Raw genomic sequence first — 15592 nt, 5'->3', positions numbered from 1 at the left:
TCTCTTTCTAACATTACCAAATCCCCACACTGGTATGGTGGATGAAATTTAATCCCATCGCACTAAACTGCATTGATTTTTCAGATTAGCATCACAGACACAACTGATACCTGTACAACTTCTACAGTGACTTCCTTCATTATGTTTTACACGTGTTTATTCACAAGCTTCATTTGATACAGATTAATGAAAGTCTGACAACCAACTGAAACACAACCTCTGTACTTCATAGACTATTAGTCTGGTCATTTCTGGGTGCAGTATAAACTAGTAAATTGTCTTACCCATTTAGGACATTTAGGGTTAAAACCACCTGGTTCACAGCAGATGTTTTTAGAGTTTCTCGCTAAACACTTCCAAAAGACAGGGGTTTCCTATTTTTTACTTCCCTTGTTCATCCAAACCAAGACACCTGGTTTCTTTTCTCAAACTTTCTCAAAACTCTGAAGTTTGAGCAAGCCCTTATTAAAGCGCTATATTTAACAATAAGTCTCTGTAAAACTTTTTATGATTTAGATGGCCAAAACATATAAACGTGTACTTGTTGTGAATATATATGAATAACAAAACTGAAGTTTCCAAACTAATTTCTATCAAAGGATCCCGGTGTTACATAGGCCTGGGGACACCCAAACAAAATGAGTAATCTCACCTGAACTCTAAATACCATGAACACAAGAAGTACTGAAAAAGTTAAGTAATTTGTAAATCCTAAGACACTTTCAAACGCTTTGGATCTATTCAACACTTTTGCTTTTGGCCCATTCAAAAAACCCTGCTATATCGCACTATACTGTTTCCTACATTCCTTCAGTCAAAACAAGATGTCTCCAAGATCAGTTTCAGAAATGCCTAAATAACACATCAACACACAGTTATTTTCTGTATTTTCTCCCTCCTGCATCTGTTCTGTGTCAAAAACTGTGACAGTTTTATCCGCATTCTTCTAACAAATTTGGGTATGTTATAGTAACTATTTTTAAATGAGTAATAGATAGAAATAGATGTGAGTTAGTGAGCAACTTCAACAAATATAATGTGATTCTTAACATGCAGCAAATAACTTCAATGGCAGATGTATTTGGAAAATCATGTGGCAGGTACAGAGTAAAACAGCAAGACAGGGGAAAATAATAATAATTAAAAAAAAGCACACCAAAAAAACAACCAAAAAGCCCAGAACCCTTTACACAGCAAAGACTAAAAGATCTGGCAAGAGGTTTTATACATACTATCTGGTGACATCTAACCATCTCTGTTCAGCCACAAAAGCCATTTTGAATACTGAACCAGCCTGGTGCTGGCCAATTACAGATCACAACAAATGAAACCAATCCTGCAGCATGAAGGTCAGCGAGAAAGAAACAGCCTTCTATTTGCAGTCCAACTGTTCCAGCTCATTAACGTCTGAAATGGGTTTCAACTTATGACCACATCTGAAATAGATAGATCACTTCCTACTCCATTCACGGTGACCCATAGTATTTGTCAGACTTCATGAATTACATGATCACACTGCATGGCACAGCCAAGCACTCTCTGCATCTTAGCCTGTTATGGACTGTTGCAAGTCTTACGTTAGCCCCGTGATACCAGACTCCTGGACTTGAAATGAAGAAATGACCTGGCAAGAAAGCAGTCAGGCTTAAGCTCAAAAATCAGAACACATGATCTCATAAGTCACAGCTGTGACACTCAAATAGTTACCTTGTATTAAGTCCAATAACCTGTGTTGGACTACAGCAGTATCCAAAAAGAAGGTGCCTCTACTTCACAGCATTTAGACAGGTCTTTTCCCTGATAATTTTTTCCAGTGTTTAATCACCCTGCTGTTCAGATCTCTTTTTTTCTATTTTGCATACATCTTGCTTCAATTATTTGCCATGGGTTCCTATTATGCCTTTCACTGCTTGATTAAGGACCCACTGTTTCTTACAACAAAGATTATACCCAGTAACCAAGTCACTACCATGCTTGATCCTTGTTGATCAGATGACATTTTTACTGCGAGGAGTCCTGCAGCACAGTGCCTCTGCACAGAAGAGGTGTTTATAGACAAGCAGCCTACCACGTTAACTGCAACAGCAGAGGAAGGGGGAAAGAAAAAGAAGGGGGCAGGGAGAGGAGATAAAAAAAAAGCCATCTCCAGTGTAATTTTGAACAGTTTCAGCTAAAGTCAAAACAGTTTATACCTAGTGGCCAGTTTAGTAGGGAAAAAAAACCCACAACCCAACCACATCTGGAACAGAGGTCTGAAACAACTATTCATAGTAATAAGCTTGCGGAAAGGGGGCCAACAGTGATGCGTAACAAGCTTGCAGAAGAAATGAGCACTCTAGGGTTTGAATGGGTAAGAAAAGAGGAAAGGGATAATACATGAATCGCAAGTCCAGGTACGACTTACCAGAATGACCATTTTCTAAGACTGCTCTTATTCCACAGATATTTCACGATTCCTAAATATATAACTTTGTACTTTGTATCAGTGCTTGATAATTTGTACTGATTTTTTTTTTTTAAAAAAAAAAGGAAATGGTACTGATAGAATGACCTAATTACAGTATTGTTTTTGATGAATTACAAAGGCAGCCATAATCTGCCTTAATTGCAGAAAGCACACTTTTACAGGCAGTGATTCTACAGGGACAACTGTAACATCAATGAAGACCATGAATCAAGCCTAGCACTACTCTGTACAGAATCCCCTAGATTTCATAAGAAAGTTTCATCAGAGTCTTGTTAAAAACTGCCCAATGCACAAGCAGTTTAATTTTTTGTCTGTTTATTTTAATCCAAATGCCAGTGTCTTACATTCTTGAAAACATCCCAGATATACCTCTGATTAACCAAAATCACGAACTCTAACACTGCAGCAAGGCTTGTTTGATTAGACCCCCTTTTGCAAAACTTATTGTCAATTGGTATCAAACTCCCATTTGCCTTTAAGAAAATACTATGTTACTTGTTCCACACTTTTTCCTGAGAATTGTATTATTTTAGCTAGTCCATAGTGACCTTTCTAACTACTGGCTTAATACTTACTTAGCCGCCTTCTCTTCTCCCCCCGCAGCTCTCATGATTTTCCCCAGAACTTTAAGATTTTCTAAAAATAATACCACTTGGCCAGATTCTTTTTTCATTTTCACTAAGTCCTCCAACTTTAAGGAATAAAAACAAAAAGAGGAAAAGACAACACATTCCACTTTTCTAGGTGATCACCCTCTCAATTCCCAGGTGAAAGCTTTTTATCTAGGCCTCTGCAATATTATAATTGTGATCACTGTATCATTCAATTAACACAGGATCCAGTAAGTTAGCTCAGTCAAGTCATCATACACTCATCCCTGAATAAATCCAATCCTATATAAACAGAGATATTTGCTTCCTTGACAAAGCACTTCATCTGAATACTCATCATGATACCCCAAAATCCAATTGCCTTTCCCCAACTTTAACCTAAGAGAAAAGCATTCATACCAAGCACTTAACTTCAACTGACATTCCTTCTGCTAGCTAGTGCAATCTTGGCTTCCCTGTTCAATGCAAAAAGTATTAGTTCTACTCTCATTCCATAAAGACTTGTCCAGTTCCTTCCTTTGTGTCGCTTAGCAGACAAGCTCATAAACCAAATACTTTAAGCCTCCCCTGCTATCATAATGTACCCTCCCACAGAAATTCGCTATTATACTTCCCTCACTGGCAACCACCTCGTTCCACACCATTCTTAACAGCAAATTCATAGAAGCAGTCTCCTCTGGTAACTGCCTTTTATTTCTCAGTAACAGTTCCCTTTTGCCTCTCACAGTAATGTGCTACTAAGTTCCACTGTTAGATGAGTCTCTGTCAATGATGTTCCATGACACTTCTCACCTCCCAGGAACTGCTCCTCCTGTCTAGATTCACTGGCCTCTTCCATACATTGGCAGGTCCAAGGGCCTCTCCTGCTCCACTTGTCAGCTTTAGACTGTAGCTTGGCAAATTTACTTCTGCTGATGTGATGACAAACTGTTCCTCCTATCTCCACTGCCTCAGGTCAGCACAGCTCATCAGTGGTTCCATGCTGTGCATTTAGCAAACGGTTCCAGCCATACCACCATCTCTCACAGTAGAGGTGGATTTCCCTTTGTGGGTCCTACAGCCAGGCTTTCCCATTCAGTAGCAGGGTTCTCCACTTGCCAAGATCTCCACCATGCTCTGTCAGGCAGCACCTTCATCAAGCTGGTTCTGCATTAGTGCTCATTAGGGCCCACATCTCCCAGCACTCAGCCCTGCCCTCTACCTGCCTGATCCTGGTGCCTAAGGCCTCTTGGTCTCCACACACTCCTGCTGCCCACCGTCATCATCGAGTAGTGTGCCTCAGAGTCAGCTGAGTGGGCCATCCCATCGCCCTGGCATCCATTTCCCTCAGTGGCACACCAAACCAGCTACAGGAAGCAGTCTCCAGGACCTCAGCAATATTGAGGCAAAGAGGTACAAGGACACAGACAAACGGGTAGGAACAGACAGATCTTTCAAGAAGCCTGTTCTCTTTTAGAAGTTAAAGGAAAAAAACCCATCAGAGTGAATAGAATAAATATGAAGTGACAAGTACTTTAAAGCCCTGCCTAACAGCTTTAAGTCAGACTGCTCAGTGCCAAAACTTTCACTTAGTCATTCAATTTGAAGTGTTTTAAACTCACTAGCTTCACCCATTCTGTATCTGTATTGTTCTATTTTAGTTTCTAGTCTAAAGCACTTGTGCATTTTCTAACGGATACCATGCTCCTGAGTATTGTCCAGAAAAACAAAATTATATCCTAACACACAGGGTGAGTTGCGAGATATTCTAAAGAAGTTCTAGAAACTTTGAGAAGTCAGGAGCCATAAGATAATTTACTTGGAATTCTGAGGTATTGAAGAGATCACTTCAGAGTCCAAAGTCATTCTGCTAGACATCACAGAACTGCAACAAAAAGGAGAGGAAAAACTAAGAAGCTCAAGTTTGGATGCCTGTATTTTCCTTAGGCCAAACAAACAATTATTCTTGTCTTGTGCTTCAATATCCTTGGTGCAATCCTTCACAGTACTATGAATGAAAAAGCATAATGATCTCTATCATAGTTCCTAAAAAACACACATCCTGGGTTTCCTCTAATGAGATTCTCCAGAGTGACAGCCACATCTTAGATCTGATTCTGCTTCTCTTACAAAATAAGGCTCAACCTCCAATACCATATTCAGCTTGAGCAGGGCATCCCTCCCAGAAAAAAAGGCAGGTTCTGTCATATTCCCATTTAAGAATATAGTCTATAGTAACGCAAAAAGGATGTCTGCTAAATGGCAACTCCAGGCTTTTCTACTCTGCCTGTTCTGAAGATTTACCTGAAAAGCTTGAAATCAGTTCAACACCTGCAAAAAAAGCAGCAGTTATCAAATAAAGTCAGACTGCCATCAATCTTCTTAACATAGCAATCTACTCTCTACGAGACAAGTGCTTGCCAGCTTTATACTAAAATTTAGCTAGTGTAAGGAAATCCAAGACAGAAGAAGCTTTGAAGAAAGCACGTATGATGTTTCTTTAATGTCTTCTGCATCAACACTTTTAAAGCTTTTTAAAAGACAAACTGTACTGCAATGTTACTCACCTTCTCACCAACTGTCCCTTCATCCATCACAAATAAGTTTCTAATACTTCTATAAGCAACCAACAGGGAAGAAAATGAGCAAAAATTACCTCATAGTTTGTGTCTATGTAAATGTACCATTCAACTTTACCTTTGGATTTTGGAATTAACTCTCCACAACTCAGTATGCGTACTTCAGCATATGGTTTACTAGATGCATCTGTTTTCTGGTTTTCTATTTCTCTCACAACTTCCTGTCCTGAGATGACTTGTCCAAAAACGACATGATGTCTGAAGAATTTAAACAGAAGTAAGAATTCTTAGTACTTAATTTTCTCAAGGCAATTTTTAAACAAACATAAGAAAATAAGAGATATTTACCCATCTAAGTGAGGTGTAGGTTTAGTTGTTCTGTTGTTTCCATATTTTAGTTTAAAGAGAAAAACAAAGTCATTATTAGTGGCAGTCAGCATTTGAAGCATGTCATATACACATACGAAGATGAAAGTTAATTTTAGTGAACTAAAAAAAAATAACCTAAAATTGAACATATCAAATATATATTATTTTAACCTTGTGTGTAGCTGAAGTATTTAATGTTTTATACATTAAACTACATATTCAATTAATTACTTTGATTATCACATTTTACTGAACAAAAAAGGGCACGTATTTTTTTAGACAGCATACTCATACAGGACATATTAAGTATTCTATTTATTAAACTATATAAGTACTACCTGGGACAGATAAAAAATTAAAGCAACTGTCTCAGAGCAGGAAAACTGCAAATAATCTTCTATACATTAGAAAATAATCAGAAATCAAAGAAAGAAAAACATATCTGGATGTACAGAACATCTGACACAGACGTAGAACTGACTTTATCTCAGCTTTCCCCTAAACTAGCATTACTATGGCTTACAGATGTCAACCATGGCAGAAGTGAAAAAACTGGGATAATTACAGTAACAGTCAGAAATCCCAAAATAAGGGTCTAATGGTAAGTGACAACCACAACTCACCATGTTAATTAAGGTCATGAAACATGGGTAAGAGTGATGTATTTCAAGAACGTTTTCTGGAGATAAATCAGATTTAAGAAGAGTCTACTGCAATGTATTTAAAGAATTTAAATTTTAACTCTGAATGAGACTGCATTGAGAAGTTAATCTATGGCAAAAAAACCCTCTACCACTTTTAGGAACCCCCAGAGCTGCTTTGCTTCCTTCCAGATAACACTTAATAGAAGAAAGCAGTAAGAGTTCTACAAGGAACTAAAGGTTTGGTTTTTATTGCCCAAGTTAGAACACAGCTACTGAAAACTAACAAAGGCTCTTTTGCACAGATGATAAGCACTAAATAAAAACGTGATAAAAATAGGCTCCCTAAACAACGCATTAGGAAAATGGCTACTTCCATGCAACTTTGTGAAAAACCATCAGCTTCGGGGTTGCACAGGAGCTAGCCTTCAATATTCAAATAAATAAATATTTAAATAAATATTAATTTCAATATTTAAAAGGATGACTTTTACAACTTACAAATGGCAAACCACACACACATTTCAGGATAGTACAATACTTACATAAAGAACTGTGAACCATTTGTATCTTTCCCTCGGTTGGCCATTGAAAGGAGAAATTCTTTGTTGTGCTTTACAGCAAAGCTTTCATCTAAAGAAGGTGTTTTCAGTTACTTTAATATACCACATATGCTTAGATAAATACTATATTAAATAAATCTGCTCGTCACTTCAATAAAAAGTGGTGTTAAGAACAGATTCAAAATATGAGCTTATATATATTCCTTCCATTCTAAATAATGCAATTTAATGAGGAGAAATATGAATGAGTGGTTTCTAGCCTGAGAAAAAACTAAAAAATCAAGTATTCTTGTTCAAGATATTTGTTTCCTACCAACATTAGCAGAGACCTCATAATTTTAAGTTGTTGCTCTTTCTGTTCTGCACATACTGATCATTGTCTCTTTGGGTTTTTAGCTGTGCGTTAACTACTAAGAAACCCCCCATTTCCAGGCAGTTTTGTAATTATTCTTTAATACACATGGACATCCAGTTTGATAGCAATCCCAAACAAGTTCTCTTTGTCTGTCAGGCACACAGATGAACTTACCAAGCTGGTCATCAGCAAAGGAAGTTTAACTTGAATGAACCCTACTTCTGATGAGCAAAGCAATGTTAACAGTTCAAACTAAATCCCAATGAATCTGTGAAAAGTTCTCACTATTTTTCGTTTAACACATCTGTAAGATATTATCCTCCCTCCCTCCTCTCCCAAAACAGCATAGAGGTTGCTGGGGGATCCAAACTCTTCAAACAGAGGAAGTTTGCTCAGTATTGTTTAGATACAGATGGCACAAGCAAGCATTAACCAAGAAGAAAAGTATGCCATCTGTAAGGCTATGGTTTCACACCACAATGTGAGACTGGAGGTGACAGTCCCACTCTCTATCCAGTCACCTGTATAATTGCTATCTGGCATAACATTAAGTCACCAATATAATGCTATGGTGAGTTGGTTAAGTGATCCACAAAAGCAAAATCTCCCACAAATCCAGTTTCATACCGTGGCTGAGCTGAACAGCCAACTTAAAACTGACAGAAGGTTTGGCTCCTTCTTTCAACTTCCCCAACCACACATTTCCTCAAACCCAGCTACTAATTTGACTTGGTTCTGATGCTTGCCAAATTATTGAATTGCATCCACTCACTAATATGGAAATAAATACTTTTTTGCTACAATAGTCTTTGGGCATTTTAAAAGCTGAATCAGCTGAATTTTCTGAAAACTGATCTGAATGAGAGTCAATGCAAGCTAAGACCTCCTCCGCCTTTTGACAGTTACAAACTGTTGATTCAACTCAAGTTCTTATATAAAATTGGAGTCTGGCTCTACTAAAATAGCGGATAATTCCTTTGATTGTTTGCTGCAAGCTCAGACGAGACCTTATGTTAAAAGAAAAGTGTCAGGGAGGAGCATAACCACTCCTGCTGGTCGCAGTGAGCTATCACATGGGTTTAGGTGTAATACAAAAACAAAACCACAGAGATGCTCCACTGTAGTGTGAGCAAACACAGGCTGAGAAACACATGGGAGTGCAGAACAGGTACTTCTGCAACACTGCCTGAACAAGGATGAGGACCATGAGAAAACTGATGCCCTCTATCATTAATTCCTCTGGGGTTCAGGAAAGCAAGGCTTTATGTGTTCTTTTAAATAAACATTTTACAAGGAAATCTGACTCCATCACGCCCTTCTCCTTTTCACTGGAAGACAATCCCTAACTTCTAGCTAGCTGCTCAAACCAAAAATGTACGTTTAAAAACAGTTATAAAAATGTAAATCTGGTAAAATAGACAGATACAAAGAAGTTCAGTTTTAATTTTCATTCATTAAAAAGGTTCGTATCTTAGAAGTAAAATAATCTAAACCGGACAGTCACAGGCCTCTAAGACCATACAAAATCTTAACAAAAACAATGAAGTTCAGTTTACAGAACAAGGACTACAGAATGTAAAGGTGATTGCTTACAGTAACACCAAAATAGAGAAGACTGATAAAATTCTTACCTTCAAAAAAGCCACCATAAATGGATTCTCCTCCCCTGCCATTTCCTTGAGAGAGGAAGTGATATACAACTTAAAGTAGTGATTAAAAGTCACATTATGTGGAAGATGCTTTGTAATATGAAATACTGATCCAACTGCATCAAAGTCACTGACATTATTCCTCAAGACATGCAAAGATCAAAACACATCTTTGTAGTCCCAAAGCACACTTGGAAAACAAGAAAGTATCCTCCCATGTATTCTGCTATAGTTTACCTTTTTTCTGTATTTCCCCAGCAGCAGATATTTTTCCTTCATATTTAAACCCTTCAATACAAAGTACTTAGTACTTTAAGTACTGAAATAACAAAGAAAAAATGTATGTGTATACACACACATTTAAGTTTATTATATACATTTTCACACAAAGGTTCTTATGCAGAAAAATGGGAAAAAAGCAGTTGAATCCCAGAATGATTAACGTAAGTGACGATACACAGAACTCCTGCAATACACTATCACAAAAGCATTAAAGTTTTCTTCAAAGATCCACATCATACCTTCACTGAAGTCACCTCCTTGGATCATAAAATCTTTCACAACCCTGTGAAACAGACAACTTTTGTAATGCAATGGCTTTTGGGTGGATTTTCCTGTACCCTTTTCACCTAAAGAGGAGGAACAAAAAATAAAATTACTGTCTGTATTACTGTCTGTACCTGTACAATCTCTGCTACAAAAAATAACTCTAAGTGCTTAATCAAAACCTTCTGCTCTGAAAATTGAGCTTGTGAGGCAGACACATACCTGTAACACCAACAGAAACTAGCATTTAAGAAAGCACAGCAGGAACTACCTTTTGTCTCTAGAGTTACACCAGAAAACTCCTTACTGACATTATTATACGACTCTGGTCTCATCCATGCAGATTTACTGAAATTAACCAGCCACAGCTTAGGTTTGAGTTAACTGGCATTGCTCAGAAATATGCAAGAAACACCCAGATCTTCAGTTACAACACCGCACAGTTAAGATACCATAAAAGCTCCTAATAAAAGCAAAGAGGCAGGGGGAAGGAGAAGGAATCTCATTCCCTCCCTCTCATGACTACAACTGCCATCTTTCTCCCTTATGTCAGCTCTGGTGCTGAAGACCGACAAGCAGACTCTGGTTCAGGTACCCACAAATAGCTAAGGTGTCTAAGTTAACAAGATGAATGGCTCATGGTAGGTGGCAGAGCCAACCTCAAGGTAGCAGTAAGGTAATCAGTAGGAGGATGCTGGAAGGAAAAGGATCTCTTCCCCTTAGTGCTGGTAAACCATTAGACTATATCTTCCTATAACCTTATTCTCAGCTATTAAACTGACAAAAGCTTTTGTCAAGGGCAGTTGTCTCTGAACTTGTCTGCAACAGACTGGAGCCTCTGTATGGATCTGACTACCTAGAAAAAACACTTTTGATAGGAACTTCGATAAATGTGAAGTTGTATCTATTCCACTATGACATATGCCTAACATAGGTACGCTAGGAAAACATAAGGCTGCCGATCCTTGCTTTAAGAAGAGAGCACATACTTTTCAAAATTGCCTGAAAAGGAGTAAAGAAAACAAGATCAAAATTTGAATTGATTTGCTGATGAGCAATATCATAAATACTCTGCCCATATATTTTCCTCACTATTCTTAAATATGCTAAAGCAGCAAAGTAGTTCAGCATCTGAATTTGATCTTCAATGTCAGCAACTAAGTATGAACTTAGTAGTACTTGTTCCTGACCTGAAATGCTGTTGAAAGACTTCAAGTCAAAAATTTAAAGCAGTAGCTGGGAATAACACTATAAATCTGATTTTCAGGCAGCTGACAGCAGATCAAGAATGGCACGGTCACATGATAACATGCTCACATTCATTAAGAAGAATCACTTTAAGGTTCAAATTTGTTAACACATTTTGATAATCTGATTTTGTGTCAGATCAGATAATACCTACATTCCTAGAGGCATCGTGAATGGTGCACCAAGTGTTCTAGCCAATTTGACATACATGTAATTATGCACCCACACCTGATTCAGATCATATTAGTGCTGCTGAGGGATTCAGTATTAACAGCCACAGAGCCCTGACCTGAAAAACAACAGAGCTGGAAGGAAAGGAAGCAGAAAATGCTGAAAACAAGAAACATGTACGCTATCAATGTAATCACAAAATTATTCTTGTGATAATAAACTTAAGTTTTGCTAAACTGTCAGCATTTTCAACAAAAGTATGCAGTCCACAGGATAATAATTCTGTTTGGAAATGCTTACAGAACAGAGTTTTCGCAGTATTTTGTTCAAGAAATCATCTGAATTTCAATAGCAGTGGAAACCACCAGTCGCCATCAACAAAGAAAAATAAAAATTAAGAAAAAATCCAAACAACTAATGAAACCAGCAATACCTTTCAAATACCTCAAAGTAGCATAAGACCAAAAAGTAAGTCTGCATGGTTGACCTCTTATTGGCTACCTTTCAAGACTGGATGATGTTATATAATGTGAACAGTAATATCTATGCTAGTAACAGAAAATCAGCTTACTGTGTCCATATTTAAAGTTGATTAGTATACACTCCCTGCAAGATACTAAGCCAAAGCTATAACTGCTTTGATCCTACATCAGATGCACATGAGAAATCAGCTAAATCTCTAGAGATACCAAGAAACAATGTTTCACGTACTTATTTTTATATGTAAGAAAATGTCAGGAAAAAAATAACACAAAACATCACACTAGCTAACATGGTATTACATTTAAAATTATAAAATCTACAAACCTGTGCAAAGGCAGCGAAAATTCTCACATGTCTTTGGACACACATCTGAAAAGAGTTCAAAGACCACTCTTCCAGCTAGGGAAAAAAAAAAAAGAAGTCACATTTATTATGAAGTTAACTGGTATGTGCATTATTCTTCTTAGAATATCATGTAACTAAATGGCTATTTTAATTTTCTTACCAGGTACATTGTTGATGGCTATGTCAAAAAAGCAACGAGGTCTCTGGACCTTTACTCCCATGGCTTCAAAAGTTTAAATACTGTAAGTAATAAAAATAAAATTTAGCTTTTCTTTCTGTGTCATAACACTACGTGTAAGTCAGCGTAAAAGATTCTACAAAGACAACAAATGCTGCAGAAAAACAAACCTTCAAAAAAAAGAGTGCAAACAAAAAGTTTTAAAGGTTCAGAGAATACAAAGTATTTTAGGTCATTTTCAGGTTTTGTAGACCCAAATTCATGTTTGCTGCAATAATATCACATTTAAACTTCAGTGCCATACTTCAGATGAGGAAATACAAAAAAGAAAAGATAAAGTATGGGGATAATAAAGCTTGAAGTCTTCCTGCTATCCAGATAGTATGTACATAATCACCTAAGTTGTCTGTTCCTAGGTAAAATAAACATCAGAGATTTAAAAAAAAAAAAAAAGAAAAAAAGAAAAACCCCCTACATTTCAGTTTTGAGAGCAAACTACTTGAATGCTCTCAAACAACTCTGCAGCTGCCTCTCAACTGCTTAAAAGAGACTAATTTGTAATCTGTTAGGCACAGCATTAGTGACTGAGAAGGCCACCATCTCCACATGCCAACCCACCCTTCTGGTCAGGGTCACCAGATTCAGATCAGGCTCCTCCCCTCAGGAACACATCAGCTGCTGCAGTCCACAACCCAGTGTAGCTCATCTCAGTTACTATTACCTGGGCCATGAACTACAACTGCTCAAGGGAGAACACAGCACAGAAAGGTGAACAGCCCAGGATGGTGAACTTCAGCTGCTGTAGAAGAGTAATAATTGCCCAAGTCAAGCAGGCATACTTTCAGAAATACCAGAACTTTTGCAACAAAGAGAACAGTCAAAGAGTGGCAAATAACTTACGGTGGCTACAACCTGGCATGTCACCAACATATTGTCACCTTAAGAATTAAGCATTCAATTTCTTAGGAATATATTTCCTGAATTCCTGTCACTGCAGTTATCAGGAGCTGCTCTAATTCAGATCCAAAGCATTCTACGTGAAAAAAAATACAAATATGTAGCTCTTCCACAATTACTGCTAAGTGAAATTATTTGGGCTTTTTATTGCTTCTTTTCCTTCTACATCATTGCTCATCTCTTTTGAGTCACCATCCCTGGAGGTGTTTAAAAAGACATGTAGACATGGTGCTTAGGGACATAGTTTAGTGGTGGACTTGGTGTGTTAGGTCTACAGTTTGACTCAATGATCTTAAGGGTCTTTTCCAACTTAAATGATTCTATGATTCTTTATCAAGAATTTTAATGCAACTTTCCCATTGAGTACATAAATCCCTTTATTTCTGTGTAACAAAACATGTCTTAATCCATTTGCACCACCAGTCTTTCAACATTATGTACAACCATGATATTCTTTTCCTTTCCTGAAGTCCCATCATCTCTGAATTACTTGAGAGGGGAAAGCAACAATGACGGTAAAAGGATCTGTACAACTGGAGTACCTTTTCCAGAACTTGGAACATAATCCATAAATTTTCAGTTCTAATTATTTTTAATTGCCAGAAAAAACTATTCAAATGTAACTGACATACTGCATACATCCCTCCTAAAGATTCACTCATAGCTGTGCCACAGAACAGCCTCGAAAAATTCAATTGTCACCATCTGTCACACTGAGCTCATGAACAAGAGGCTGTAAGAAATCAAGACAGCAGTGTAATCACGTTAGTCTATATTCTCTCTACTTGCGCTCAGTGTCACTCCTAGTATTTCGCCAAGATTACACAGTGAAAATCCAAAGAACAATGTAGAAATGATTTAAATTAAACACCACTCAGTAGTTTATCACTTGCGATTTTTACCATGAGAAGACTTTGCAAACATGCAGAATCTCACTAGATACTTAGTTTTGTAATGAATACATTAATTCACACAAGCCAGAGACTCATGAAAAGCAGCAGGCTTGCCTCAGTCTGCTTGCTCCTCTCCCCAAATTACTATTTCCTCTTCTATCAGTGCAACAAATTTTGTAGCCAGGCAGAAAAACAAATAGAGAAAAACAACTGTAGCTCAGAACTTTGATGTTGTCAGCTTAGCAGAAGGCTGACCAGCTCATCCTGCTGTTGCACAAACTCTGGGGCAGCGCGAGGAAGTGGCAGCGTGGGCAAGCCAAGGGAGATGAGACAGGTGGGAGGGGAGACTGCCTTCAGAACTGACACCAGCTCAGAGGACAGCCATCAACTCACACTGTCAGCAGCAGAATATACAGCTGTGTGGAGGGGCAGGGGAGTATTTTCTTTTAGGAAACCTCTCAGAATAAATGCTACTAAATACTGCTCAGTGACAGAACTGACAGTTTTAACTGAACTCAGACATCTAAGAATCAGCAGTACCACAACTGATCCATCAATTGTACCCAAACTTTACACATTTAGCTGTAGTGCTTGAGTGAGTAGGGATTTAACCCCTGCCTTACAGGCAATTTGCTTGAGAAACGTAGAGATATGTCTTTAGCATTTATATACAGTATTTTAGCCCCCCAAAAATGCAAGCTACCTTAACATTTGACACAATTTTTATTTCACTGATAATGACTAAAGCTAATCTTTAAAATAAACGTCAATGTACCCACATATGTCAATTTTTAACTCTTTTGTAAAGAACGGGGTAGGAGAGAGAAGGAACAAATAAGAATTCTACCTGAATCCCTATTTGCACTAATTTTGAACAGCAGAACACAGGAAGTTTAGTCTGTGTTCTAAATGTTACTTTCCCTAAATTCTCCCATAATATCCCCTAAATACTGGCTGCACTTGGTTCTATACGACAGTTATGTCAACCGGTCAGTATGAACACCCTGACTGGACAAACACCAGGCCAACTAAATATACCTAACTCTTGAGCTGATGTCGCCTAGTAAACCAGGCTAAAATATCAGTGACATTTGTCCTCCCTACCTACATGTCAAGTTTTTCCTCTCCAATATACTTAAGTATCCTCAGCACAGTTATTAGACCTTCTCCTGAAGCATTACAGAGAAAATTACTGAGCTACAAATGATCCATAAACGATCGACTTCTATTCATGTATTTAGTATTTAACTAAAAGTATTTAACACCAAACAGTCTTGTATACACTGATCATTTAAAGCTTGTCTGTATTAAATGCAAGTACATGGGATACGAATGTTAAACACAGAATCAACAAAGAAAAACAATTTGAAAATAGCAAGAAGTCAGGAAAATAACAAAATTATAAGTGAAGGAAATGTTAAAGTCAATGCAAAAGATGCTCACTATACATACACAAAAAAATATGCTATGCAGATGGGCAGTGTTGAGAAGTCGGCTCACTTCTTCCTTCCAAAACTCTGTAAGAAAGGAAATTTAACAACCCAAGTACCATCCTGAA

General features: G+C 37.6%; 1 protein-coding gene across 8 annotated transcripts in view; it reads right to left on the bottom strand.

The window, feature by feature from the left end:
- The window catches only part of PPIG (peptidylprolyl isomerase G), a 30848-nt gene that overhangs the window by 8076 nt on the left and 7180 nt on the right, over positions 1-15592 (bottom strand). For 5 of the 8 annotated variants that reach the window (XM_037397361.1, XM_037397360.1, XM_037397358.1 and 2 more), the window contains 7 exons: positions 12167-12246; positions 11986-12060; positions 9735-9842; positions 9196-9240; positions 7192-7279; positions 5985-6014; positions 5755-5894 (listed from right to left, as the gene is read on the bottom strand). In XM_037397361.1, the coding sequence (XP_037253258.1) occupies positions 5755-5894; positions 5985-6014; positions 7192-7279; positions 9196-9240; positions 9735-9842; positions 11986-12060; positions 12167-12227 (547 nt within the window). In that variant the 5' untranslated portion in view covers positions 12228-12246. Of the gene's footprint in view, positions 1-5754; positions 5895-5984; positions 6015-7191; positions 7280-9195; positions 9241-9734; positions 9843-11985; positions 12061-12166; positions 12247-12905; positions 12925-15486; positions 15552-15592 lie in introns of those variants that run through there. The other 3 variants (XM_037397355.1, XM_037397356.1, XM_037397357.1) reach the window with 2 other exon arrangements.

Source organism: Falco rusticolus, chromosome 8 (assembly GCF_015220075.1).
Source record: "Falco rusticolus isolate bFalRus1 chromosome 8, bFalRus1.pri, whole genome shotgun sequence".
In the NCBI taxonomy this organism is placed as follows: Eukaryota; Metazoa; Chordata; class Aves; order Falconiformes; family Falconidae; genus Falco; species Falco rusticolus.
Note: the sequence above shows the minus strand (reverse complement) of the source record. Positions and strands in the feature narration are given on the sequence as shown.